The sequence below is a fragment of the Bubalus kerabau genome, chromosome 4 (assembly GCF_029407905.1).
Source record: "Bubalus kerabau isolate K-KA32 ecotype Philippines breed swamp buffalo chromosome 4, PCC_UOA_SB_1v2, whole genome shotgun sequence".
NCBI lineage: Eukaryota > Metazoa > Chordata > Mammalia > Artiodactyla > Bovidae > Bubalus > Bubalus kerabau.
In genome coordinates this window covers 12,755,799-12,782,444 of record NC_073627.1, presented here as the reverse complement: position 1 = coordinate 12,782,444, position 26,646 = coordinate 12,755,799, and the positions used below count along the sequence as shown (strand labels likewise).

At 62.6% G+C, this 26,646-nt stretch overlaps 1 protein-coding gene across 4 annotated transcripts; it reads left to right on the top strand.

The window, feature by feature from the left end:
- The first annotated feature begins 901 nt into the window (after positions 1–901).
- Positions 902–26,254, top strand: AATK (apoptosis associated tyrosine kinase). 4 transcript variants are annotated; one of them, XM_055575338.1, is made up of 14 exons: positions 902–1,500; positions 9,844–9,977; positions 12,970–13,117; positions 15,399–15,478; positions 16,101–16,219; positions 16,407–16,494; positions 17,417–17,550; positions 18,825–18,909; positions 18,982–19,103; positions 20,475–20,624; positions 21,087–23,742; positions 23,834–23,981; positions 24,142–24,327; positions 25,163–26,254. In XM_055575338.1, the coding sequence occupies exons 2-14, from the start codon at positions 9,933–9,935 to the stop codon at positions 25,201–25,203; spliced, it is 4,002 nt and encodes a 1,333-aa protein (XP_055431313.1). In that variant the 5' UTR covers positions 902–1,500; positions 9,844–9,932; the 3' UTR covers positions 25,204–26,254. The 4 variants fall into 4 exon arrangements, with proteins under 4 accessions (XP_055431313.1, XP_055431312.1, XP_055431311.1 ...); XM_055575337.1 differs by lacking the exon at positions 902–1,500 and adding an exon at positions 3,785–3,945; XM_055575336.1 differs by lacking the exon at positions 902–1,500 and adding an exon at positions 3,785–4,001 and having other exon boundaries at positions 9,844–9,951.
- The last annotated feature ends 392 nt before the right edge of the window (positions 26,255–26,646 follow it).

Genomic DNA, 26,646 nt, shown 5'->3' with positions numbered 1-26,646 from the left:
TGGGTAGCTAGCTGGTCCTGGTGTGCGGGCTTTGGCCAGACACCAACTTCTAAGAACTCCTGTGGTCGGGAAGCCGATATCCGGTGTGACTTCATTTCTTTGATTGTGGATGAGGCTGCACGTTTCCTTTGGACTAGAGAAACTGTATTTCCTTGTTTGTGGCCGGCTGTGTAGAGTTTGCCTGTGTATGTTTTGAGATCTTAAAGTATTTTTATATTTTGTTGATTGTGTTCCCCCCAAAAGTAGTAACATCAGTCTTTGACAAATTTTCCGTCAATCATTCTTCCTGGTTTGTTGTTTGCCTTTAATTTGGAGCTCTATGGGGCTGCCCTGATAGGAAAGAATCCGCCTGCAATTCGGGAGACCCTGGTTCGATTCCTGGGTCTGGAAGATCTGCTAAAGAAGGGATAGGCTACCCACCTCAGTATTCTTGGGCTTCCCTTGCGGTTCAGCTGATAAAGAATCCGCCCGCAATGCGGGAGACATGCGTTCAATCCCTGGGTTGGGGAAGATCCCCTGCAGAAGGGAAAGGCTACCCATTCCAGTATTCTGGCCTGGAGAATTCCATGGGCTGTATAGTCCATGGGGTTGCAAGGAGTCAGACACGACTGAGCCACTTTTGCTTACGGAACATACATTTTTATGTGGCCAAACCCGTTGATCTTTCATGATGCCTTCTATTGCTTTCAGCTTAAAAATCCCTCTCCATGAAGAAGGCTGATATTTACCTACTTTTTCTCAGATGCTATAATTTGACTCACTGATGTCGTATCTGAAGTTATTCTGGAGTGTGGTCTGAGATGAGACAGCTGATTTCCCTGGCCCGCTCCTCAAGTCACGGGGCCAGGTGTTCTGTGCAGGTGGGGCTGGGCCTGGCTCTGGGCTGTGATTCTGTTCCTCACCTGTTGGCCCATCTCCGCCGCAGAACCATGTGGTTTCAATGATTGTAGCTTTTAGGCATGTTAAGACCTAGAAAGGCAAGATGCCTCTCTCTGCACATTTTCTAGTTTCTCTCTCCTGTTCAGAGCTTCATCTGTTACAAGGCTGTGGATCTCGTTGACGGGCGCCTGGGAGGGGATGAGGGAAGTGGGGTGACCCAGGTCATGTGGCAGAGTCCTCTCATGGACTCCGCTCATCTGACTTTACCCCTACTCATGGGCAGTGCAAGTCACTTTTTTTTTTTTTAACTATTTTTTTTTTAATTTATTTTTTAAAATTTTGACCGTGCCTGCAGCTTTGGGATCTTTGTTCCCTGGCCAAGGATTGGAACCCGGGTCCCCCCCAGCAACAAAGTGCCAAGTCCCCACCCCTGGACTGCCAGGGAATTCCCACAAGTTACTCCTTTTACCAGAAGCCTGGCCTGGCCCCTGGTTCTGGAGCGGCACCATACCCGACAAATGCTCTTTTCCCATCTTCCTGCCAGCCCCCCAGAGCCCTCCCTGGAGACAGCCTAAGGCCAGGACCAGAGAACGCCTGCACTGAGGGCTGTTCACCAAAGGGGTACTGACGGCCATCTGCTCAGTGGAGCACCCCTTCTGTACCACTTGCAGGGCCAGGTCCCCCAAAACAGAAGCCCCTTGATGAAGGGCCCTGAGACCTCCAGTGTGGGCCCTGGGAGGATCTTCTTTCTGCTAGGTGTCCTCCCAAGGGACTCCCAGGTCCTGGCCCTGCAGCCCCACCCCAGATTAAACCAGGCTCCCTCCTTCCTCCCCTTCCACGTGCATCCACTGAGGGCTAAGGGTGGGTGTGACTCGCACCCAGTCCTGGACCCCAGACCCCACTCCTGCCCCTTACTTACCTGCCCTCCCAGCAGGATTGGACTGGTCCTGGAGAGGGCCTGTCACATGGCAGGTGTTACTGTCATGTACCTGGGGGACAGGGCAGGGGCAGTGTCCCAGAGGCAACACCAGGCAGGTTTTATGGGGGGCTGTGGGATGTCCAGGAGGCAAAGAGGGCCTGGGGACACAGGACCCTATTCCTGGGGGGTCTCCAGGCCCACCTGTCTCCCCTGGGTTCCCTACCCCAGTTTCAGGCCCTTGAGCTGATCTGGGGGGCAGCAGAGAAAATGCAGGAGCGGGGAATCCTCAAAGGAATGTGTTGAACTTAAAAACAGCAGGAACAGCAGAAAGGGGGACTGGGGAGGGAAAGGGGTGGAGGCCCATTGGTGGACCCAGGGTCCCTGCTCTGGGAGATGTGCCTGGCTGCAGCTGCATGGGGGGCTGTCACCCTGAAACAGGCTGTAGTCAGACTCCTACGTGTGCCTGGCTGAGTGGTGGTGGGGCGGGGCCAGAGAAGGGTAGTTCTGGGGGGAAGCTGGGTGGTGGGAGTGAGATCGGACCCAGGAGGCCTTGGGGGGGTCCTCTCTGAGACCCCGTTTGCTCATCATAAACTGGAAAGTGGCCCTTCCTAGCAGGGAAGGCATCCCTGGGAGACTGTCGGGACACCCCGTAAGCGTGAGTCACTATTCCTAAACGTGGCCGTGCAGTTTTACAGAATATGGTGCTTCCTTGGAAATGGCTGGGCGGCGCCTGGCAGTGCTCAGGCCTCCAGCTGGCGACGAGGGCAGGGTCCCGTCTGAGTCGCAGAGGCTGATGGAAGCCATGGGCCTGCTGGGTCTACAGGGAGTTTGCTGTCTGTGGTGCTTCTGCAGTGGATGGAATTATTATTTTTAAAAAGGATAATGAAACAGGGTTCACGGCTATCAGTCATCTACCCCGGAGGGCAAGGCTGAGGCAGGATCTCAGCCCAAGGGGTGGCCAGGGACATGGGGCAGCTCAGGTCCGCTTGCTGCTCTGGCTCGGACACTGGGTGTGTTTGTGGGTGTTGTGGGGGGCTGGTGGCTGTCAAGGTGAGCTGGTGAGCATTTGCCAACCCCCCAGGGTGTGAATGCTCCCTCCCTACTACCCTAGGCAGGAAGATGGGATAGGCGCCTCGTGGCTCCACGTGCACCAGCTTTGTTGTGATTGTTAACGGGTGTTTGTATTGCAGGATGGTGGCTTTCACAGCCTGTGTTTCACATGAGGGAGCTGGACTCTCACTCCCTTCCCACATGAATTTATCTGATTAAGTAGAGCCTTAATCACAACAGAAAGGAGCTGCTCTTACTCCCAGAAACATGGTGGGGAGGTGGACTGGCAGCTGCGCTCAGGGAGCCCTTGCCCCAGAGACCCCCGGCCCCTGTGAGGTTTCCTTCCAGAATCCCCGCCCAGCACCTGCCTCTTCCAGCCCTACAGGCTGCCGTGGCCCCTCCAGGGGTTTGGGCCCAGGGTTTGCCCTGTGCTCTCAGCCACCCACAAGCGCTGCTTCTCCCTGTGATGTCACCACCCTGTTCCCAGTGCCCTGGCTCCTGCTCCAAGTTCCGCCCGCAGAGCGGGCAGGGGTCCCGGCTGGCGGCCCCAGGCTCCTGTCTGTAGCTTCCTTGTTTGGGTGAAGGCAGGCAGGCTGTGTGTCTGTCTGGTGACCTTAGATGCAAGTGCCCCAGAGGGGAAAGGGACTGCTTCATGCAAGTGAGCCCTACAATGGTGGAGGGGTGTGTGCAGACACCCACGGCCGCTTGGCAGGAACCTAGCCCATGGGGTTGACTCGCCACCCAGCCTCCTCCTGGTGAAGGGCTTCTCTGGCCACCTGTCCCTGCTTAAAGCAGCTCAGATTGAGGCCTCCTGCCCTGCCCAGAGTGGCTCTGATGGGGACCACCTGCCCCTACTTAAAGCGGCTCAGATTGAGGCCACCTGCCCCTGCCCAGGGTGGCTCAGATGAAGGAAGCTTGCAGAGCAGCTCCGGTGTCTGCGGGCTGCTGAGGATTGGGGAGGAGGCTCCAGGGACTGAGTGGGGCACATGGCAAGTGAGCGGACCCGGGAGACCCTGGAAGGCAGGGTCCAGGGTTCAGGAGGCAGGCGTGAGCCGAAGCAGTGAGAGCCTCACCCCACTCCATGGGGGCCACACCCCGTGAGTGTCCTGGCCCTGCCTTGGTGGCGCTGAGGCTTGGACACAGCCAGGAGGAGGTCTGCATAGCCCCAGGGTAGACCTGGACAGTGAAATGGACCCTAAGACAGAACTTTCCAGCACTCAGCCATCCTGCTGTCCTGCCAGCCTTGCCCTGTGTATGCTGAGCGAGCCCTCCCCCATCCCAGCTGGACGGAGATTGGGGAAGTGGGGCCTGAACGGGCTCTGGGATCTGGGTGCCCGTGGGGGCTACATTTCCTGCCTGGAGGTGGGCAGGTGCAGGGGTGGGGGGCTTACTGAATGGGGTACAACCAAGGTCTCAGGCTGCAGGGCCACCCCTGACCACTCCCAGCTGATCTCGGTGGTCTGAACTTCACCTGGGTCTGCAGGTTTTTGTTTTTTTTTTAATTTAATTTAAAAAATTTTTGGCCATGCCGGGTTTTCGTTGCTGTTTGTGGGGTTTCTCTAGTTGCGGTGAGTGGAGGCTACGCTTCGTTGCGGTGCCTGGGCTTCTCTTGCTTCAGAGAGCGGGCTCTAGACACGCGGGCTTCAGTAGCTGCGACACGTGGACTCGAGTGTGGGCTCAGTAGTGCTGGGGCAGGGGCTCGGCTGCCCTGTGGCTGAGGGATCGAATCCGTGTCCCTGGCACTGGCAGGCCGATTCTCAACCACTGGGCTCCCAGGAAGGTCCTGTCTGCAGGTTATTTTTATGATCTTGGCAGGCCCTCTGGGCAGGAGTGTGCCCTCTGCTCAGCCAGCATTGTGCTTTTCAGCCTACACTTCAACCCCTTGCCTGGGGCTGGACTGATGTGGCGGAGGGCAGGGGGCATTCTACTGCACGCTCGGGGTCGGGTGGCTCCATTTCCAGACGAGGAAGCTGAGGCTCCCGGCCCCACAGCTGGTGAGGGGCAGGGCTTCCAGCCCAGGGAAGCCCTGCTGCGCCAACCGCTGTCCTGCCTGTCCCTCCCAGCCTAGTTCAGAGCTGTCCCAGCCCAGCCTGGGGAGAGTGAGCAAGTGGCCTATTCCCACCACAACCCGGAGCCCCCTCATACTGGTACAAGGTCATGAGGGTATACAGGCACGCCAGGTGCCCATCTCTGGTGGGGAGGACCACAGCGCTGGGCCCCACAGAGCTGAGTGCCCCAGAAGACAGGGGAGGCTTCTCAGGGAGCTGGTCTTCCTCTGCCTAGCAGGTCCCCTGTCACCCCTGGCCCTGACTGCCCCCTTCCTGGAGCTGCACTGGGTACCCCAGCCTGCAGGCCCTGACCATGAGCTGCCCTGGGAGCCACTGCCCCCACCAGCGCCCTCTGAGGCGGCGCCTGTCCATGCATGGCCACTGTGTCTGTGGGGCTGGGCTGCAGCTGTGGGCGCCAGGAGGGTCTGGCCTTGCCTTCTGCTTTGGGGGTAGGGTCTTGGGTCAGGGATGGGACCGCTGGTGACGGTGCTGCAGAGCTGGGTCCTGTGATGGTGAACAGGACCCATGGAGGCCCGGGGAAGCCCCGAGTGGGGCCCAGGCACAGCCAGCCAGCGGGGCAGCACCTTAGGGAACGCCTGTAACACAGGATGTTAGCTGCGGCCGTGTGCCAGGACGCTGGTGGGTCCCAGATACAGCAGCCCCAAGCTTGGACCCCTGAGCGGCATGCACCCCGCTATGTCAGTACCCCCCCAACCAAGCAGGGCATTTGTTTCCCACATCCAGGGGCCTACCCTGGCCACCCGGAGGGAGCCTGGCACCTGACACCCAGCCTTGCAGCCCCCAGCCCCACTCCTGGAGCCCCTCATGGTCACAGAAGGGGGCGGGCGTGGTGAGGTGTGTGCTGGGCTTCGCACCCACATCCAGGGCCTGGAGTTCCAATCCTTGCTCACCTGCCCAGTGTCTTCAGGAAGGCTCTCCCTGCTGAACCCTTGGACATAAAACAGCCAGAGAGTGCCACCTGGTGGGCAGCAAGGACCCCACCAGCTGATGCCTCACTGCCGAGGGTCCCCTGTGCCACCGTGGTCAAAGCTCAGGTGAGGGAACCGGGACCCAGCTGGCCTGCCCTCCCGCTGGCTGTGTAGTCGTCCCCCAGGCCAAGGTAGGGCGGCAGGCGTCTGGGCTTGGGGTCTGGTTGGAAGTGGGCCTTCAGTGCTGGGCTCGAGTGGGGTTAATAGTCACACTAGGGTGAGTGGCCACAGTAGGGCAAAGGGCTCAGAGTCTGGGAGCAAAGCTGTGGCTGGACACTCGCTGCTGCAGAGCTGGATGACTTGAGGTTTGTTCAAATGGGTTTTTCCTCCTTGAAACAAACAACAAAGCCGTTTGCTGCCTTTGTCTTCCTGGGTCCCCGCGGTGTCGTGCTGGTGATGACATGATCTTTCTGCTGTGTGAGTGGCCTGGCACTGGGGGGATGGATGCGGGGTCATGCTGGAAGTCTCCCTCAGTGGATGGAGCAAGGAAGGACGTGTGTGCAGGTGCACAAGCACAGACACACGTCCGTACCCACCCGTGCACCGTAGGTGTGCCGGGTGTTTGTGACCCCGGACTCCACCATCCGAGGCGGGCACCTCGGGCTCTTCCTGCTCCCTGTCCTGTACTGGCTGCAGGGTGTTGCTTATCTGCTCTGTGGAACGAGTCCCCGCCTGCAGCTGCTTTGCCCCCTCCTCGTCCCCTACTGCCCCAGCATCAGCCTGACGGGCCGCGGTGCCCTTTGTGGCCCTGGCCCCCTTCCCTTCCCATTGTCCGTCAGCACAGGCTTTTGGTATTTCCAGTCCTGGGTGTCTGCCTGGCCCTTGACACAGAGAGCGTTCCTGGCAGTCACCCCTCTCGCTGAGGTTGTCACAAGAATGAAATGAGGTGCTGACCCCTCTTGCCCTCTGGGAAGAGGTGGGTCATGAACAAGACCCCACATGGGTCTCGCTGGCTGTTAGTGGATGTCCATCCTGAGGGTACATGTGAGGCCTTCCCTATAGGCGTCTTTAGTGGGTGGTGGAGGGACAGTGAGCTGGAGTCAGGAATGGGCCCACTCAGGCCCTCAAGGACCATTCCTATCAGCATTTGGATGTGTCCACAGTTCTCCAAGTCTCAGTTTTCTTACCTCTAAAGTGGCATGATGATATCTCCTGAGAAGACTTACTGAGGGCACTGGAAGAAAGGGTATGTGTGTGTGTGTGCCTGTGTGTGCACACGTAGTACCTGTAGTGTGTTCATGCTGTGTTGACACAACAGACCTTGGTCTGTTTCACATGTTCATGGCCAGCAGGGCCTGGGCTGTAGGCGCCTGCCTGTGGGCATGGAGAAAAGGCTCTGGAAGTTGAGCCGGAGGTGCTGAGGGCGCTGGCTGCTCCCTCCTGGGGGTGGCCGGGAAGCAGGACTTGAGTGAGTGAAGCCTACATGTGGGAGGGGGTTGAGTGGCCCCCCTGTGTGGCCTTGGGGTCTCGGGGGTGACCCTGGAGGGGACAGGTCTGCCTGCTGCCCAGGGGCTGTTGGAACCCTCCTTCTCCCCCCAGGATCATCCCCTCATGCTGGAGGGCAGGGCACGAGCTACCTGGGGACCGAGAGCAGTCTCCTAGCTTCCACGGGCCTCATGACCTTATGTGCAAAGTGGCTCTGAGGGTGCCACTCCCGTCACCTGCTGCAGTCTCGGGGGCAGGGTTTTGGCTGTTCCAGCATTGGCAGGGATCCAGAAACTGGCTTGTTTTATAGATTTGAAAATTCAAGTCTGCAGCCTCTCAGAGCCACTCCTGGCTCTGCCCATCTGTTTGGTCTCCCCATCCCCGCAGGTCCACTTTCAGGGATGTGGGCATTGGGTGGTGGGGGAGGCCCACCTGCCACCCTCCTTCTGCTGCTGAGTCTGGAATATCATGCTGAATAACCCCTACCCTCAGCCCAGTTTTGTGACCAGGGCCTGCAGAGGGATTGTGGGGACCCACAGAAGGGCTGCACCCCAGTACTAGCACCATCAAGGAGACTGAGGGTGGAGGCTAAGGCTGGCCACCTGAGGTTGCCTGGTGACTGCTGCCTCCTTCCAGGCCCTGGGACCAGCCAGGCTAGGGAGGTGCAAGGGTGCGTGAGCTGGCGGAGGTGGTGGGAGGGGAGCCTGCTGAGTGCCCATGGGTCACCATGGCAACGGCACATCCTTGGGGGCTTTTGTGGCTTCCTGCGGCAGCCAGTGCTGCTTGGCAGCCTGCAAGTACAGGTTATTTGGGTGGGAAAGCCCAGCCCGGGGTGGGGGGGGGTGGCCTTACACAATGGGTGGGGTTGTTGTGTTTGCATATGTGCCCATGCACGTACACACACCTGAAACCTGGCCTGTGGAGGCCCCTGTGAAGGTATCTGATCATAGCCCCACAGGACTGGGGGACACAGCCCACATTTTGAGGTCTTTTGTGGGGGCAGGCTGAGCTGGTTTCCCTTGCCATGGTGACCCTTCCTACCTGGTCCCCCCAGCCCTGCCTCTCTTCCTTGTATGTGGATATCCAGAATGAGCTCAGAGGCTTGAGCAGGAGTCCAGGCCACACTTGCCATTGTTCCAGCCTCTTGGGCTCACACTGCCTCCAGGAAGCCCTCCCAGATACCCCATTAGCTGGCAGCGCAGAAGGCCTGAGAGCAGAGGCACATCAGTCAGAGGTCAGTTGTGATGCCTCGGGCAGTCGCCTCACCCTCACTGAGCCTCCATTTCTTCCTGTTCAGTGGAGACAGGCATGGCAGCCACCTCGGTGCCCGTTAGGACCCGGTGAGGTGCTGCTGAGACCTGCTGTGACCTGAGGGACCAGTGATGGCAGGTGGGGTGACGTGGCTCTGAGGAATCAGCTATTGGGAACTGAGGGGTTGGGGTGCTTAGTGGGCAGAGGAGCTGGGGGTAGGCAGGAAACCTCAGGGGCTGAAAGTCCTCAGACAGAGAAAGTCCCTGGGGAAGGGGCATGCATTGGAGCTGGAGTGGAGGGACGGGGGGCAGCCCAGGGGTGGGGCTGCCAGCCCAGAGTTTAGGGGACATCTGGCTGGCCCCACCACCACGTCCTGACCACGACGTCCTGTGGGCACCAGATGATCTGAATTTCCCTAGAGCTCTAGCTCAGCAGGGGCATGAGGGCAGCTTGGAACCTTATCTTGGGGGCCATGCTTGTGTGTTTGGGGGGTCACGTTCTGCTGTCCTGGGCACTATAGTTTCCCTATCTGGTGAGGGTGAGCCATGAGGGACTCACATGGACCAGGTGTTGCAGAAGACAGGATCCCACTGTCCTCAGAACAGAAACAGCACTGGGGGGCCCTCGGTGGGCAGTCAGTGAGAGGGTGACTTGGAAATGCCAGGCTGCACGGAGGAGCACTACTGTCTGTCCTTCTTGGGTAACGTGACATCCCTGTCCTCAGAGATCAGGTCTTGTGTCTCCTGGCCCAGAGCCTGGCATGTGGCCAGCAGCCAGGCCCTCAATCTCTCCCACTCAGTGGGGCCTGGGTCCCCCTCCTACACCCCCAGGGTCTCATGGCCTCTACCAGTTTCACCCCAGAGCTAGGGCAATGTGACAGCCCCAGGGGCCTGCTCCAGAAGGGCCAGTGTAGGAAGGGGTTCCTGCAGCCCTGAGAGCCTGAGCTCCCTGGGGGCTGTCCACGAACCCCCAGAAATGGGAACTCTGCCAGCCCTGTGTCCCCTGGCGAGGCCAGTGCGGTGCCCAGGGGCCGGCCGCAGATGGCAGCCTTGGTCTGCTGTGGCCGCCCCCAGGGTCCACCTGCCCTGGGCCTAGCGGCTGTGCCTCCGAGCCCCGGGTCTTGGAGCAAAAAAGGGTGAAGGTGCTAAGTCTCAGACCGCAGCAAGTCGGGGAGGCACAGAGCCAGGGATAGGGTCCAGCTGGCCCCTGAGTGCCCCTGGGGGCCGGGTGCAGGTGGGGATGGGGACGCAGAGCTGCTCGTCACTGCTCTCTCCCTCGGCAGACGGCGCCCCACTCAGCGAGTTCTCCTGGTCGTCCTCCCTGTCCGTGGTGGCCGTGTCCTTCTCCGGGCTCTTCACCGTCATCGCCCTCATGCTGGCCTGCTTGTGCTGTAAGAAGGGCGGCATCGGGTTCAAGGTGAGGGCTGGGGGTGGGGGGCTGAGGACGGGATCCCCAGGGCCAGCCCTCTGCCATCCACTCGGCACTGGCCTGCCTTCCCTCCTGGGGCTGCCTGGGGATCATGGAGACCCAGGCCTGGGACCCCATAAACCCCTCTTCTGGAGGCAGCTGACAGAGGCGTAGGGGTTGTCAGGGACCCCTCCCACTGCCTCCCCCAGTTTGAGTCTCCCCCATGGGGACAGGGGCTCATTACCATCACCTCCCAGCTCAGGGCCGGGCCTCCGTGGGCTGTGCCTCCAGGGACAGTGAGGAGGGGCCTCAGGGTGGTGGGCGGGGGCTCTGTGCTCAGCAATTCTTTGAGTCTCTGTTCATTCGAATCAGCAAAGGAAGACCAAAGTTGCCCAGACACACTTGCCATCCTGCCAAGCAGCTCTCTGGCTGGGGTCACCTTACCCAGGGGTTTTTCTGCCCGTGAGGAAAGGATTGTGTGCTGTGCAGGAATCATGGAGCAGGGATAGCAGGAGTCGTCATTGCTGTTTCTGAAGCATCGGCTGGACACTGGGCCACCTTTCCTCAGGCTGCCGCCCTGGCGGGGCTAAGCTCCCGGGTCATCCTGGGCTGGATCCCAGATATCTAATAAAAAATTCAAATCTGCTGATCATAAGTAAATACTAAGTTTTGAATAGAGTCAAATAGGGTCAACCCTGGGGGTTTCCCTGGGGAATGGTTAAGACTCTGTACTTCCAATGCAAAGGGTATGAATTCAGTCCCTGGTCAGGAAACTAAGATCCCACATGTCCCACAGTATGGCCTAAAAAAAACCCAAAAACCAAGTCAACCCTTGTGGTCATTCTCCCGCCCCCTCGGCTGCCCCTCCCTGGGCTGGAGGTCAGATTCCTGGGCCGGCAGGGTCAGGGGGAGGGCTGTCCTGTGGCCCAGCATAGCGCCACTCTCCACCACTGTTCCCGTTCCGAGTGACCCACTCTGCAGCTATGCCACCCTCCTTTTAGAAGGTAGTGCCCTCCCCACACGTGTCTCACCACTTGGGGGCCGGGAGAGCTGAATCCGCCTGGTGCTTGCCTTTTACCAAGGTATCTCTGCCACACTTCATGGCCAGGTCATTCTCCCAGAGCCCTCTGAGGGGTGGGCTGGGGAAGCTCAGGGCCTGGGCAGCAGGGCCATGGCCCCAGGAGCCTCGGGTCCACATCCAAGCCCCTGTGGTGTCTCCATGATCTTCAGGCACAGTGGGCTGGGCCAGAGCGATGCTGGCATTTTCCTGGAGGATCCTGGCGCCAGGCGAGGTGGAGGAGGGGAGGGCTGGGCTGGGGGCGGGGGCCTGGGTCGGGTTGTATAAGTCAGCCCCTCCTCAGGGTGCTGTGAGAACAAGGCCCCAAACAAGGGCCAGCGTGGCCCCCTCCTACCCGTGCCCTCCTCACCTCCTGGGAACATGGTGCCCGGAACATTCCAGCACCAGCGCGCTTCCGTGGGAGGGCCAGCCTGTGCAGCAGGCTCCTGCCTGGGCTCCCCCACCTGGAGCTGCACTGGGGGAAGGGGCTGGGCCACGATGCTCACACTGTCCTACCTGATCGCCCGCTGTGCTGGCTCCATCCGGCGGGCTTCCAGGTGGCAGCGTCAGGTAACCAGCTGGGGCTGGGGTCAGGCCCCTGGGGGTGGGGGTGGGCATCTGTGCCCTCTTCAGAGTCCCACCTGGGATTACAGGGCAAGGAGAGTGGTTCTGATGGCCCCAGGGTGGTCGCCTGGGGAGGGGGAATCCCTTGTAGACCTCGTCCCCAGCGGCTCCATTGTCTCAGGGTGCAGTCCAGGACAGGTCTGCAGGGACACCCCAGAGGGCTCCCAGCCTCCTCCTTTTAGCCGAGGAAATCGAGGCCCAGAGAAAGCAGGGTCCTTGGGTCTCAGCACTGGGGGAGGAACCCAGGCCTCCTGGCTCCCAGGCCGGCTGCCTGTCCAGGGGGGTGGCCCCACTGCAGCTCTGGGGAAGTCCTGCGACCCTTGGCTTCTGTTTCCCACCTGGCAGTGGTCAGTCCAGGTCAGACAGGCCTGTGGCGCTGGAACTGGGGTTCTGCTTCTGGCCCAGGGCTCCTGGGGGACTTGGCCATGGCTCAGGAATGTGAGGGGGCTTCCTCAGACAGAGGCGGGTGGGAAGTCGTGAAGTTCAACATAGCAGCCAGGCCCAGGAGGGACCCAGCCTGGTGCCCAGGGCCAGGCTCTTAAGGAGTCTGGGGAGAGGATGGATGCTGGCCCGCCTGGGTCAAGGTCCCGGGGCCCTGCAGGCAGACAGCCGTAGCAGATGGCAGCGCCTGTCTGGGGGTGAAACTGGTTGGGGAGATGGGCTGTCAGGAATGCTTCTTGTCTGGGAGGGGTGGGCACTTAGTTGCTTGTTCACTGGGGCAGAGTTGAGGGGGATGATGGAGCCCCCATCCTGGATCTCCCGCCGTGACCCTGAAGCGACTGACCGTGGGTGCCCCACCCAGGGCGAAGGCTGCAGGGAAGTGGTGGGGCTGAGTCGAGTCGGGGGCTGACTCTGGATGGGCCAGGGCAGCTGGCCCCCAGCCGCGCCCCACCCTACTCCCTGCCACCGAGGGGCTGGTGCTGCCTGCTTCCACCTGAGCCTGGTAGGCCTGGTGTGGACGGGCTGAGGCCGGGGGAGGCGCAGCTGCCCTGGGGCTCATGGCCCCCACCCTTGAGGCTCTGCTTGTGGGGGACAAACCCCAACCTCCCCCCCAACCAACACAAAACAAACCCTGCCCTCCTGGGGCAGCTGGTGTCCCTGGGGGAGAGGGGGGCAGGGAGTGGGGTCTGTTCTCTGCCCCGAGGAGAAGAGGTGGGTGGAGGAGGCAGCTGGCAGGGGTGCTGTGGGAGCTGGGCCCTGGGAAGAAAGGGGCCTTTGAGAGCTGGCCTGCACCCCTTGTTCCCTCCCCGCCCTGCCCCCTGACCCTCCCCGTTCTGGGGAGCCCTGGAGCTCACCGCGTGTGTTGCCTGCTTGGCCCAGGAGTTTGAGAATGCCGAGGGGGAAGAGTACGCGGCCGACTTCTCGGCACAGGGCTCCCCGGCCACAGCAGCTCAGAACGGGCCCGACGTGTACGTCCTGCCGCTCACCGAGGTCTCCCTGCCCATGGCCAAGCAGCCCGGGCGCTCAGGTGAGTGACGCACCCCTGCCCTGTGGGTCCAGGTGGGAGGCTCGGGGGAGGCACAGGGTTGGTTGTATCCCCTTCCACTGGGACCTGGGGCGCTGTGAGCAGGCTTGGGCCAGCTGGGGCTGCTGGGTGAAGGGGCAGGAGTTGCTCTGTCTGGTCCTGGGATGGGCACTGGTGTGCTGGGAGGAGGGGCTTCTCCGTGGTCCCTAGGACGTGGGCTCCGGGAGCAGGGCCCACCCATTGCAGGGAGGGGCTCTTTGGGGTGGAGCCTTTCGCCCGGGACCCTGGGTGGGGGCAGGAGAGGCCTGGGTGGGCGTGTGCAGGTGCAGGCGGAAGCCTTGGCGTCCTTGCCTTTTCTTCCACCAGCCCCATCCTGTGGTCCCCCACCAGGCTGGCCACCCCTAGGGCAGATGCAGGGCCCAAACCACAGAGGTTAAAGGTCCGTGGCCAAGCTGGGCTTTGCACCTGCCTTTGCCTGATCCAGTGCTCTGAGAACTCCCAGTTGTGTCTGGAGGCTCCCTCCAGCCCCGGGAACCCTTCCCGACAGCTTTGTGGCCAGGCCTGGGCCTGCCCCCAGCTCCTCCAGGCGCACTGGGTGGGGTGTCAGGCGCCGGGGGGGGCTCTGTTGGCACCAGGGCCTGTGATATTGGCCTGTCCTACCGGCTTGTGTTCTGGGCCCTACTGGGTCCTGCTCACGACGCTGCCCACCCTGGAGCCCAGCCTTCATCCTGGGCTGGGGGCTTCCAAGATTCAGGGCTGGCCCTGCCCCCAGGCCCCATGACCATCGCTCCCTACCCCCACCTGTATCTCCTGGAGGAGAACTCACCAGTTAGGCAGAAATTTCAGGGCCCACAGGAGCACCCTATAAAGTCTTGAAGGAAGGGTGCTGCTATAGGAGGCCCTCCAACCTTCCTGGGTGACTGGACGTCTCCGCCTGCGCTGACACTGGGAGCTGGTATGGACCGAGCGGTCCCCTCAGGGGACACTGCACCTCTGGCCTGGGCCTGACAACTGCCCCTGGCAGTATGTGGGACCCTGAGGAATCTTTGAGACCCAGCTTCTCCCATCCCTTAGGGGACTGTCCCTGGGGATAAGGGGGACAGAGACCCAGGGGAGGGCAGTGATCACGTTTTCCATTTTACAGCTCTGCTCTGCTCTCTGTTGGGTACTCTGCTTCCGGGGAGGGGTAGAGATTTTGGTGAAGCTGGGAGAGCAACCCACCTGGAGGTTAAGGATTAAAAACCCGGGTAGCAAGGGCCACCCCTTTACACTGTGGGGGAAGATGGCCCAGCCAGGCCCAGTCTTCAGGCTCCCCAGCCTGGCTCCATGGGCTCTACCCCTTGGGTGCAGACCCCAAGACCCCTGGCCCAGCCCGCCTTGCCCCGTGCAGCTGCCAGGAGAGAGAGCTTTTCCACTGACTGGCAGTCGGCATGCTCTCCTCCATCACTGCCCCAGGGTCCACTGTCAGGGCTGCTGAGCCTGCCTGGGGAGACGCCAGGCTGAGGTGGAGGGGGCAGCAGGCTGGGGCCCAGGGGGAGGAGCCCTGGGACTCAGGGCCCAATGGGACCCCTTACCCCCAATTCTGCTCAGCATCGAGATCAGCACTTCCTGGGGTCTGCAGTCCCCGGGAACAGCCCCTCACCCTCGGAGTCCACTGGCTGGCTGGCTCAGCCTGCCTCCTGGGCCCTCTGGTCAGCTGGCGTGGGAGCAGAATTCGGGGAATCCCTTGGGGCACAGGCAGTGTGTGGGTGGGCTCAGCAGCTCTGGCCCTTCCTCTGGGGCTCTCACTGACCCTTCCTCCCTGCTGACCTCACCCCGCCCAGCCCGCAGGAGAATGGGCCCAGTGTGTTCCGTACAGGGCTGTGCCAAGCAGCCCCCAACAAAGGAGCCTTTGGGGTGCCTGGCGCTGGAATGCCAGCCTGTGGCAGGGGTGAGGGGACGGGCCACTCCACTGTTCTCCTCCCCAAGGCCTCCGCCCCAGCCACACTGCCTGCCTGGCCTTGCCTGTGAGCTGGTCCCGGCTCCAGGCCCCGCTGTCTCCAGCCTGGCTTGTCCCTGTAGGTGGGGGCACAGCCTTCCCAGATCCACTCAGAAACATGCCCAGGTGTGGCTTGCAGGGCAGCAGGCACCCTGCTCCCGATGGCAGCCCCCATCAGGAGGGAGCAGAGGGCTCCAGGCGGCTCCCCAAAACAGGCCAGGCAGGCAGCCTCTTTAGGGGACAGGCGAGAGATGGGGTGATGATGGAGGCTGAGCTGGCATCCCTGAGCCCCCTGCCCTGTTACAGTGCAGCTGCTCAAGTCCACAGACCTGGGCCGGCACAGCCTTCTGTACCTGGAGGAGATTGGACACGGCTGGTTCGGGAAGGTGAGTTGCTGTCCCAGGGGGTCAGTGGTGGCAGAGGCTGGCAGCGTGGTCCCTTTTGCCTGGCAGGTGGAGTGGGCGGGCTGGAGACATATTTCCTCTAGAAACCTCCCCAGTCCTGGGGTCCCCTCTTAAGGTGCACCCACTGAGCCCTCCCTGGGGGCCTCCGGATCTGGCACCCCTTCTCCGCAGATCCTGGTATCATGATGGGAGGTACCTCTGACTGGGCAGGGACAGGGAGCAGCATCTTGGTGGCTTCGCCCTGAGCACCAGGCAGGGGGCATGGTGGGTCCATCTTCCTCACGGCAGACCCAGAGCTCTGAGAACAGCTAGGGACCTCGGGGGAGGCAGATACCAAAGACAGAGTATTACAGCCAGGAGGGTTTGCCTAGGAGGGATCCGGAACCCATTTTGCAGATGAGTAAATTGAGGCCTAGAGGAGTCCATGGACAGAGGAGCCTGGAGAGCTACAGTCCATAGGGTTGCAAAGAGTCGGACATAACTGAGGTGACTTAGCACGTACCCAATTTGCACAGAACGAGCCAAGCTTTGGCCGGAGGAGCAAGGCTGGGGGCAGAGCCTGGGGAGGGTGGTGTCTGCCCACCTGGCGATGCCTGCCCCGCAGGTATTCCTGGGGGAGGTGAACTCGGGCATTAGCAGCACCCAGGTGGTGGTAAAGGAGCTGAAGGCGAGCGCCAGTGTGCAAGAGCAGATGCAGTTCCTGGAGGAGGCGCAGCCCTACAGGTGGGTGGCCCTGGGGACTGGCTCTGCTGGAGGGGCTGGGGTTGGGCAGTGCCCAGGAGGTAGGGGCAGGGGCCCTGCAGACAAAGGCAAGCTCTGTGCCCTGCAGAGCCAGCCCCCTTGCCCCCTCGCCCCCTCACCCCCTCCCTGCTCTGAGTGCAAGTCAAGGGTGGCTTGTTGGCTCCCGCAGGGCCCTGCAGCACAGCAACCTGCTCCAGTGCCTGGCCCAGTGCGCCGAGGTGACGCCCTACCTGCTGGTGATGGAGTTCTGCCCAATGGTGAGTAGCCCACTCCCCCCAGTCCCTGCCCTGCGCTTCTGGAAAACGGGACTGGCATCCTGCAGAGGGGCCTTGGCGGAGCCGGGGACCCCTCAGCCCCACCCTGTGGGCCTCACATCCCCCCCAAAGTGGGGTCCAGGTGGCCCTGTACCACTGCCTTCCAGAGCTGGCCTGGGGGAGGAGGGAGGTGACCCCACTGCCATAGAGACGGCGGCTGTCAGGGCTGGGCCTCCATGGTGCCCGGGGTGGGGGTGGGGGCAGCTGTGTCCCCTGTGCTGCCTGTGCTGCTTGGAGTCACGGCGGTTTTCCCAAGGGGCACCCCGGCCCGCTTGGGGGGCTCAAAGCCCTCACGTCTGGTCCACAGCCTCGCTCATACTTTAGTCTCCGGCCGTGACTGAGCCTGCTAATGGCCTCGCAGGGTCCCTTACAGACAGACAGATGCACACACATGCACACACGCACAGCTGAGCCGCCTGCCCACAGGGAGGTGCCCTTCCTCAGACATGCGTCCCCCCGCTGTCTAGTTTCTGGACTCCCAGGGCTTCCCCAGGGTGGTCGGGCCCCCTGGAGCTGGGTGGTGTCAGCAGGTCAGGGAGTTTCCCGTGGACCCTCTGGTCACCGGCTCTGGGTTCTGTCCAGGCTCGGTGTCACAGCTCATGTGGCCAGAGGCGGGATGTGGCCCCGCTGGCCCTCAGGGCTGCCTGGGGCCAGGGGTCAGCTTGGGGAAAGTGTCCCCTGCCCGTAGGATCATCCTGCTGACGGCTGGCGTCTGGGGAGCGGACACGGGGGCTTCACTGGGCAGCAGCAGCCCCGCAGAGTTAGCAGGACACCTGGTCTCCCACGGGCCCTGCTGGGGAGGAAGGGCCCGGGGGGTGGGCAGCCGCTCCCTGCCGGCAGGTGACGGTGCTGCCCTTCTCGACAGGGGGACCTCAAGGGCTACCTGCGGAGCTGTCGGGTGGCCGAGGCCATGGCGCCCGACCCCCTGACCCTGCAGCGCATGGCCTGCGAGGTGGCCTGTGGCGTCCTGCACCTGCATCGCAACAACTACGTGCACAGGTGAGGGTGGGGGCGGCCCGCGGGTGCTCAGCCTGGCCTCCCCCTGCTCCGGGGCCGCTGGGGGGCCTTCGTGAACTGGCTAGTCTTTGTTCAGTCTCTCGGGACCACCGTGCAAAGGGATTTTATCAAATAAAAAGCACCAGGCAGAGGGGAGCTGGACACCTGCTTCTGCAGGAGGCTTAATCGAGGGGACGCCCTCTGTCCACCTAGCCTGGGCAGGTACCCGTCCTTGGCCCCCATGATGGTCAGCGCTGCCCAGTGGCCCCATGCTGGCCCTGCCCTCCTCTGTCTCCCTCAGGCCCGGGGGGAGGGGTGGCTCTGTCCTGTTTCCCGCCCTGGCCCCCGAAGTCGGAAAGATGGGCCAGGGTCTGGCCTGGGGGGGCGTGCCTGAAGAAGTGGCGATGGATGTGGCCCCGCCAGCCCTGGACAGCGCACGGGCCGTCCTCCCCAACAATATCCTGGTGCTGAGTGATGGCACACGCAACTCCAGCATCAGTGATTTTGTTGAAGAGGGCAGCTGCCAGCCTCCCGACGCCCGCCGAGCCCGCCCCACCCCACGCCACCCACCCACCCCAAGCGCCCGTCTGTGGCTCCCGGCACAGCAGCACTTTGGCCGATGGGTGCTGAGCCCGTGTTTGCCCAGTGCCCTGGGCCCCAGACTCCCATGGGGCCACCAGGCAGGCAGGGGAGAAGCCAGTAGCCAAGGCTGGCCTTGGGTGGGAGATAAAGGTGGGGGTGAGCAGTCCCGCTGGGTGGGCACTCCACAGCACCCCCTGCCTGGGGCCCTGTGTGGACAGGGCTGGGGCAGGACCCCGTGGCTCTCCATTTCTCCACTGACGCCTGCCTCCAGGGAGTGGAGAGTGGCAGTGTAGTGGGCCGGAGCAGACTGCTGTGTCCCCGGGCTGGCTTGCCCCCAAGGGACAGGTCAGCAGACTGGTGTCTGAGGAGAAGCAGGGGAGTGGATCGGCTTCTAGTGAGGGAGGCCTCGTCCAAGGAGGGCCCTCGGGTGCCTTGCAGCCGGCCCTGGGCCTTGTGTCCCTTGTCTGCATTCTAAAGTGTGCTGCCCGTCCACTCAAACCCTCAAAGTGTCCAGGCTGGGGCTCTGGAAAGGGGAGGGCAGCCTCTCGGATGCCCCTTTACACTCACCCACTGAACTGAGCCCAGGACACCCTTGGCGACAAGCGGCCCAGCCCCCTCGGTGTCCTGGACGCGCCCCCACCCCCCCCACCCCTCCCCCCAGCACTGCCGGCTGACCCCACCCTCCCGCCCCCCAGTGACCTGGCTTTGAGAAACTGTCTGCTCACGGCTGACCTGACGGTCAAGATCGGCGACTACGGCCTGTCTCACGGCAAATACAGGGTGAGTAGGGGGGCCGGGCCAGGGCAGGGCCAGCCGTGTGGCCTGGGGTGACCCTGTCCCACGTGCCAACAGGAGGACTACTTTGTGACGGCTGACCAGCTGTGGGTGCCGCTGCGCTGGATCGCGCCTGAGCTGGTGGACGAGGTGCATTGCAATCTGCTGGTGGTGGACCAGACCAAGGCCAGCAACGTGTGGTGAGTGTGAGCCTGTGGCCCCTGTGAGGACATCGACAATGCCCTGCCTGTCTGCACCCGCAGCCCTCACGGCTGCCCTACCCGAGCTGAGTGAACATGCTGTGAGGACCGGGGGCATGGAGGGGCTGAGTCCCACCTGCCCACCCGCAGGCTCCCTGCTGTTGGGGGGAGGCATACTGGCCACTCAGGGCAAGGCCACGTGTGTGAGGCTGTGCTTGTCTGTCTAGCCCTGTTGCTCTGTAGGAGGTGGCCAAACGTGGCCCCAGGTGAGGTCATGGGGGTTCTGGAGCCACCTGTTGCTGCTGGTGCCAAGGCTCACGGCAGCGGGGCGGGCAGAGCTGCAGGGCCCGTGGAGGAAGCCCTGCCCTCCTCTCCCCTCCCAGGATCTACTGGGCAGACGCCCGGAGACGGCAGGGTCAGAGTAGCAAGTTGATGAGACGTGGGGCGTCGTGGTAGCACCTGTTCCCATGAGAGGGTGGGTAGGGGCTGGGGGTCTCCTGTGACCACAGCCTGGAGGTGCTAGGCTGGGCAGGTGTTTGGACCCAGTACAGCAGCCTCTAGAGGCTTGGCCATGGTGGTCCCCTGTTCCTGGTCTTGACCCATCTCTGCTTCCCACTCCTGCTCCCTTCCAGCCTGAGGCCTGTCTGGCCTCCCTCTGCTCCTGATGAACCCTCAGGGCCTGGATCCAGGGTTCAGCCCTCCTTCCTCCAGGGGTCTCTCCTGAGCCATTAATTGTGCCCCTGACACGGACACTCCATTTCCCTGCTTGACTCTCCATGTAGCTGACTCTCCCCTGCCTGCTCGCTCACCCACACTGACTGGTGTCCCCAGATGGCTTTGGCCAAGGACACTGACTTCTCTGTTGCCAAACCTTCTCTGTCCCTCATGCCCCCAGCCTCCCAGGATGGCCTGGGGTACCCAGGAGCTGGCGGAAGCCACCACCCACTGGAAGGATCCCAGTTGCCTTCTCCCAGCCTCCCAGTGTGCTGACTGCCTGGCCAGTTCCCCTGGCCCACTCACGCTGGTTGGGGTGTCCCTAGGCACCCCCATTCCCTCCGTCCAGCCTCCGCAGGAGCCTGGTGGGACTGGGAGCTTCTCCAGGGCAGCTCCTGCCCCTGGCAGTGTCTGGGTTTCAGCCCAGCATGGGAATGAACGAATGAACAAATGGAATTGGTTGGTGGGAGGCCAGTCTGGCTTTTATTTGTCCAGGCACCCCGGGCATGGGCTCAGACCTGCTCAGGTGGCACATCCTGCCCGTTTACTGAAGGAAGGCGCCATCTTCTGGTCACGGGTGTGATGATGGGAGCTGCCCTTGGCATCCAAGGCTTTGAGAACATTTGGACAGCGCTCTGATAGCCGTCATCCTCACAGGTCCCTGGGCGTGACCATCTGGGAACTCTTCGAACTGGGAGCGCAGCCCTATCCCCACCACTCGGACCGGCAGGTGCTGGCCTATGCTGTCCGAGAACAGCAGCTCAAGCTGCCCAAGCCTCAGCTGCAGCTGACTCTCTCCGACCGCTGGTGAGGCCCCTGGTACCAGGCAGGGGCGGGGTGTCCCCAGTGGGAAGGCCAAGGCTGAGAGGGGTGCTCTGGGTCCCCAGAGCCTAAGTGGCTCTTCCTGACCACCTGGGTTTCTAGCTCGCCCTGGCTGCCCCCTGGCTAACAGTGACCTCTGGGCCACTTCCCGTGCCCTCAGTGGAATGGCTTCTTTACCCCAAACAGATTTGCCTGCAGGCCTGGCAGGGATGAATGAGCTCTGGGAACTGTGCCCTGATCCATGCCATCACCCACATCACTGAACCCATTTTAGGAGACTCCCTTAACTACCTCCAGGGGCTCCTGAGTGTGAGCAGGAGGGGAACCAAGACTGGCTGGGGGCAGACTGGCTCACTCCTTAGGGGCTGGGGTCCTGGCTGGGCAGTACCACCTGTGTGTGTGTGGGGTGGGGGCAGGGGCTGAGCCCCAGGGCATCCCTTCCTGCAGGTACGAGGTGATGCAATTCTGCTGGCTGCAGCCTGAGCAGCGGCCAACGGCCGAGGAGGTGCACTTGCTGCTGTCCTACCTGTGCGCCAAGGGCGCCACCGAGGCAGAGGAGGAATTCGAGCGGCGCTGGCGCTCACTGAGGCCCGGTGGGGGCAGCGTAGGTGCCGGGCTAGGGGTGGCAGGCCTGGCCCTGGGGGGCACGGGTGAGCTGCTCGCCACCTCCTCCTTCCCGCTGCTGGAGCAGTTCGCTGGCGACGGCTTCCACGCGGAGGGCGACGACGTGCTGACAGTGACTGAGACCAGCCATGGCCTCAACTTTGAGTACAAGTGGGAAGCGGGCCGCGGCGCCGAGGCCTTTCCGCCACCAGAGGGCGCCCTGAGCCCAGGCCGAGACGCGCGCCTGCAGGAGCTCTGTGTCCCGGATGGCGCGCCCCCGGGCGTGGTGCCGGTGCTCAGCGCTCACAGCCCCTCGGTGGGCAGTGAGTACTTCATCCGCCTGGAAGACCCTGCGCCTGCCGCGGACCATGACCCCGACTGCACTGGCTGTGCCCCCAGCACGCTTGCCGCCGCGCTGCGCCCTGATGGTAGTGACCACGATGATGACTCTGACGGGAGCACGGCCGCGTCGCTGGTCATGGAGCCGCTGCTCGGCCACGCGCCGCCCGCGGATGGCCCCTGGGGCCACTGCGACTACTACCCATGCAAGAGCCGCGCCCGTGACCTGTCCTGCGCCTCCCGCTCACCCTCACCGGAGACACCGATGCTGGCGGAGCCTGGAGCCGAGGATATTGACTGGGGTGTGGGGGCCTTCTGCCCCCCGTTCTTTGAGGACCCACTGGGCACATCCCCCTCGCGGAGCTCTGGGGACCGACTATCTCCAGGTGGGGAGGAGCTGGGGGAGGCTGAGGCGTCCAGAGCCGCCCAGTATAGACACTGGAGCTCCAATGTGTCTGCCAACAACAACAGCGGCAGTCGAGCACGGGAATCCTGGGTCCCAGGCCTCTCAGGCTATACGGACTGCTGCCCTGGTATGAAGCAGACTTTGTGGGCCGTCCCTGAGCTGGGCCATCCTCTGACCCCAGAGGATCCCAGAGAGTCTCTCCTTGGGCCAAAGGGGGCCTCCTTGGGTCAGGAGCTGGGCCACTGCCTCGGCCTCCCCCATCTGTATCCTGCTGAGGGCCTGACACCTGCCCCCTGCCTGGTCGCCTCTCCCTGGACAGAGGCAGCCATAAGTGGGGGTGACAGCCCCCAGGCAGAGCCCAGGCTTGCAGAGGAGGCTGAGGGCTCTGCTGGACTCCAACTGCCCCTTCCCTCCATCCCATCCCCATCCCAAGAGGGAGCCCCACTTCCTGCTGAGGAGGCCAGCACCCCGCCCACCCTGCCTGCCTCACCCACGCCCGCTGGAAGCCAGGCACCTGCCACCGAGCCAGCCCAGACCCGCGACAGCGGCAGCAGCTCCCCTGAGCTGGAGGCTCCAGGGAGTGAAGATGAGGACACGACCGAGGCCACTTCTGGTGTCTTCACTGACTTGTCCAGCGACGGCCCACAGGCTGAGAAACTAGACGTGACACCAGCTTTCCGCTCCCTGCAGAAGCAGGTGGGGACCCCTGACTCCTTGGACTCCCTGGACATCCCGTCCTCGGCCAGTGATGGTGGCTGTGAGGTCTTCAGCCCATCAGCTGTCAGCACCCCTGGCGGGCAGCTCCGAGCCCTGGACAGCGGCTATGACACGGAGAACTACGAGTCCCCCGAGTTCATACTCAAGGAGGCACATGAGCCCTGTGAGCCCGAGGCCTTTGGGGAGCTGGCCTCAGAGGGTGAGAGCCCGGGGCCCGAGACTCGGCTCTCTGCCTCCCTAGGTGGCCTCAGCGAGAAGAATCCCTACCGTGACTCTGCCTACTTCTCAGACCTGGACACGGAGCCAGAGCCCCCCGTGGGCCCCAAGGAGAAGCATGGAGGTGTCCCGGTCCCCGGGCCGGAGCCTGATCTGGACAGCCCGAAGAGCCCCAGGCTGCAGTCTGCACAGCCCTCCCCTGAGCTGGGGGTGCCTGGGGAGGCACAGGGCACTGGACCCAGGGAGGTGCCACCACGGCCACTGTCACTGCCTGAGGACTCTTCCCCAGAGCCAAGCGCCTGCCCCACAGGCCCCAGGCAGGAGCCTCCCTGGCCCCAAGACCCAGCCCAGGTGCCGCCCATGCCCAGCCCCGTGAGTTCTAAGATTTTCTTGCTGACTCCAGTCCGGCCAAGCTCAGAAAGCCACCGCCCGGAGCTCCAGGAGACCCTGGGTCTGCTGTCAGGGTCAAACCTGCAGGAACGGACGGGGGGCCCAGGTGCCTCCAGAACCCCGCTCTGCCTGGCCCTGCCTGGACTCCCTGTGGCCCCGGAGGGGCGGCCTGAGGAGGAAGAGGAGGACAGCGAGGACAGTGACGAGTCGGATGAAGAGCTCCGCTGCTACAGCATCCAGGAGCCGAGTGAGGAGAGCGAGGAGGAGGTGCCGCCCGTGCCAGTGGTGGTGGCGGAGAGCCAGAGCGCGCGTAACTTGCGCAGCCTGCTTAAGATGCCGAGCCTGCTGTCCGAGGCCTTCTGCGAGGACCTGGAGCGCAAGAAGAAAGCTGTGTCCTTCTTCGACGACGTCACTGTCTACCTCTTTGACCAGGTGGGCAGCCGCCCTGGGCTTGGTGTGGGGAGAGGGGGTCTGTGGTGGGACTGGAAGCCTTGGGCAACAAGTGTTGCTTTGATTCCCCCAGGAAAGCCCCACCCGAGAGCTCGGGGAGCCCTTCCCTGGTGCCAAGGAGTCACCCCCCACGTTCCCAGTGGGCAGCCCAGGCTCCCCCAGTGCCTCCTGCCGGCCACGGCGGGCTGACCCCTCCCCCGAAGGCCCTGCGACTGAACAGGGTGAGCTAGGGGCGGGGCGAAGCGGCGGGGCGGGCACTGGTGGAGGCGGGGCGACGTGGCCTGTGGCTCATTTGGTGGGCGTGGTCAGGGCGTGACATTACGCTCTGGGCGGGGTCTTCCCATCCCATCCTATCCACAACTGACTACAGATTTCTCGCAGACGGAGAGTTCGAGTGGAATGATGGCCTCATGCTGTCGTCGGCCCAAGAGCCGGCCTCGGGCATCCCCGCCGAGACTCCCAAGTCCGTCGCGCCCAGCCCCTTCTCGCGCTTCACCGTCTCACCAGCGCCTGCGTCCCGCTTTTCCATCACGCACGTCTCCGACTCGGACTCCGGGTCCGTGGGAGGTAAGGCACTTGTTGGGCGCCGAGGCCCTGTGCTCATTATTTCTTGTTTTCTGGACAAGCTCAGTTTTCAGATGGGGGAACTGAGGATCGGAGAGGTCAAATCACGTCAGGCCTGTTTACTGTGGCCACCTCGGTGTGTGTCCTCTCCTCCCTGGGGAGATGTAGTGCCCCAGACAGAGCTGACTGGGCCCTCCCAGGACTAGGCTAGATGCCCGCTCCCTCCCAGCACGTCTCAGATCTGATGGCGCTTGTCCAGGGGAGATGGTGATGGTGGTGGTGGTTCAGGTTCCCAGGTGGGGCCCTACTTAGGGGCCTTACCTCGCTCGCCCCTCCCTCCAAGCTCCACCCGTCAGCCTCAGACCAAGTGGGCTCATCCCTGCCCAGTTGCCCTCACCTCCCACCCCCATTCTGCTAGGCTTCCCTGAAAGCTCAGCTCCACTAGGATGCCCCTAGTCGTCTTGTCCCCCAGGCAGACCCAGCCCTTCCCCCTGCTGCCCTTGACCTGTGGCTGCAGCTGCTAGGGAAGGACCTGCCACCTGTCACACAGTGGCATGTCGGAACAAGCACAACTCACCAGGAGGTGGGCATGTGACCCTAGCCAGCCCAGTCCTGTTTGGGTCTGTTAGGAGAATTTCAGAGGGCTGATGCTGAGTTTTGTTGGGTTGGGTCCTTGGTGATGCGGTAGGAAGGATAAATTATCTAGCTCTCACCTAGACAAGCAGGCTGGCAGGCCTGTTGCAGCCTTAGCTGTTCAGTGGCCCCCAAGCCAGGGATCGAGGCCAGGTGGGAGTCCCTGAATCCCCAGTGTTTCCTCAAACACTCATGTGTTTGCCAGGTCCTACAGCAGGTGCTGGGGGCAGCTGTAAAGAGGCTTGAGCCCCAGGCGGCCCCTGCCCCGCTTGGAGCCTCTGCTGGTCCTGTCCCTGGCAGCAGCGAGGATGGACTGAGTGGTGGGGACTTTGATCCTGGCCGTGGTCAGCAGCAGCAGCTTCCAGCGCTTTGGTGCCCCCTTGCCACGCGCCCTGCAGGAGCAGGGCGGGATGAGGCCCCTCTCTGGCCCTGGATGGTGGAGCATCTGTGCACAGCAGCCCCGTGCTGCCCTGGGGGCAAGATCTGTCCTGGACACTTGGGTTTGCTGCTAGCCCCTAGGGATGCCCTACAGCCCTCCCCCCGCCCCCTGCAGCTGCCCCCTCCGCCCTGGCCCCTGCTGTCAGACTGCTTGGCCCTGCCCACGGTCCCTGTGGTGCACTGCAGGCTGCTGTGTCCCCGCTGCAGGTGAGAGGGCAGGCACAGGCCCCCTGGGACGGCCTCTCCCTGCCTGCTTCACCCCTTCTGCCGGTTCAGGGTTTGCTCAGTGCAAGAAGAGGTCACCTGGCTCAGGTGACCCTGCTCCAAGTCGGTGGCTGTTTCCCCTTCACCGAGTCAGCTAGACTGTAAGCTCTCCCTTCCTACAGGGTCAGGGCTGGCTCCTGTCTGGGTCCCACTGGAGCCCTGCGAAGGGGCCGAGGTGGGCAGCCTGAAAGATGGGGGGCTTTCAGGTCGCAGTCTTGCCGCTGCAGCCCCATCTGGAGGTGCCCATGGCTCCCCTCTGCAAGGTAGTGCTCAGCCCTGCCCAGCTGCCAAAGCAATGTGGGTGCACCCCATGGTCAGCGCCAGGGGGTTCCTGCTGCAGGAGTGGGGGCAGTGGGAAGGGGTGGGGCAGCACAGGGAGTATTTTTGTAACTGCTGTTGTCAGAGCCAACGGATATGGGACGCTTTTAAGTTATTGTTGCCAAAGAGACGTAAAGTTTATTGTTGCTTTCGGGGGTGTGGGCGGGGACTTGTTTTGGGTTTTTTGTTTATTAGTTTGAGGCTTAGGATGCTGGTACAATGATCTTGTTCCTTTTTTGTCTGTTTTTTAAGAGAAATCAAAGCTAAGGAAAAAGCCTTCATGCTAAGCGTGTGTGTTCTTTTGGAGTCTGCAGATGAAGCCCTGGGCAGGGCGGGGCCTGGGGTGGGGTGGGGGTGGGGGGGGGGTCCCTGTAGTCCCTTGTGACCACTGGGTGAGTGCAGGAGGGAGGCCACCCTCTTTACCCCGCTGTCCCTGGCACACCTTGGTGAGGGAGACAGTGACCTTGGGCCCCCAGTGTGCCCGGGTGGGGGTGTCTTCCCAGAGCAGGGCAGGGGTGCTGACGCCTGCAGCTCTCGCCTCCTGCCTGGTAAGCTGGCCCTGCCTAGGAAAGGCTGAATGGGGGGACCCCTCTGGGAAGCTCTTCCCCCTGCCTTTCCCTCAGCACGGGGCAGCAGGGGGAGGGGGTGGTGAGCCGGGAGCAAGGTGGG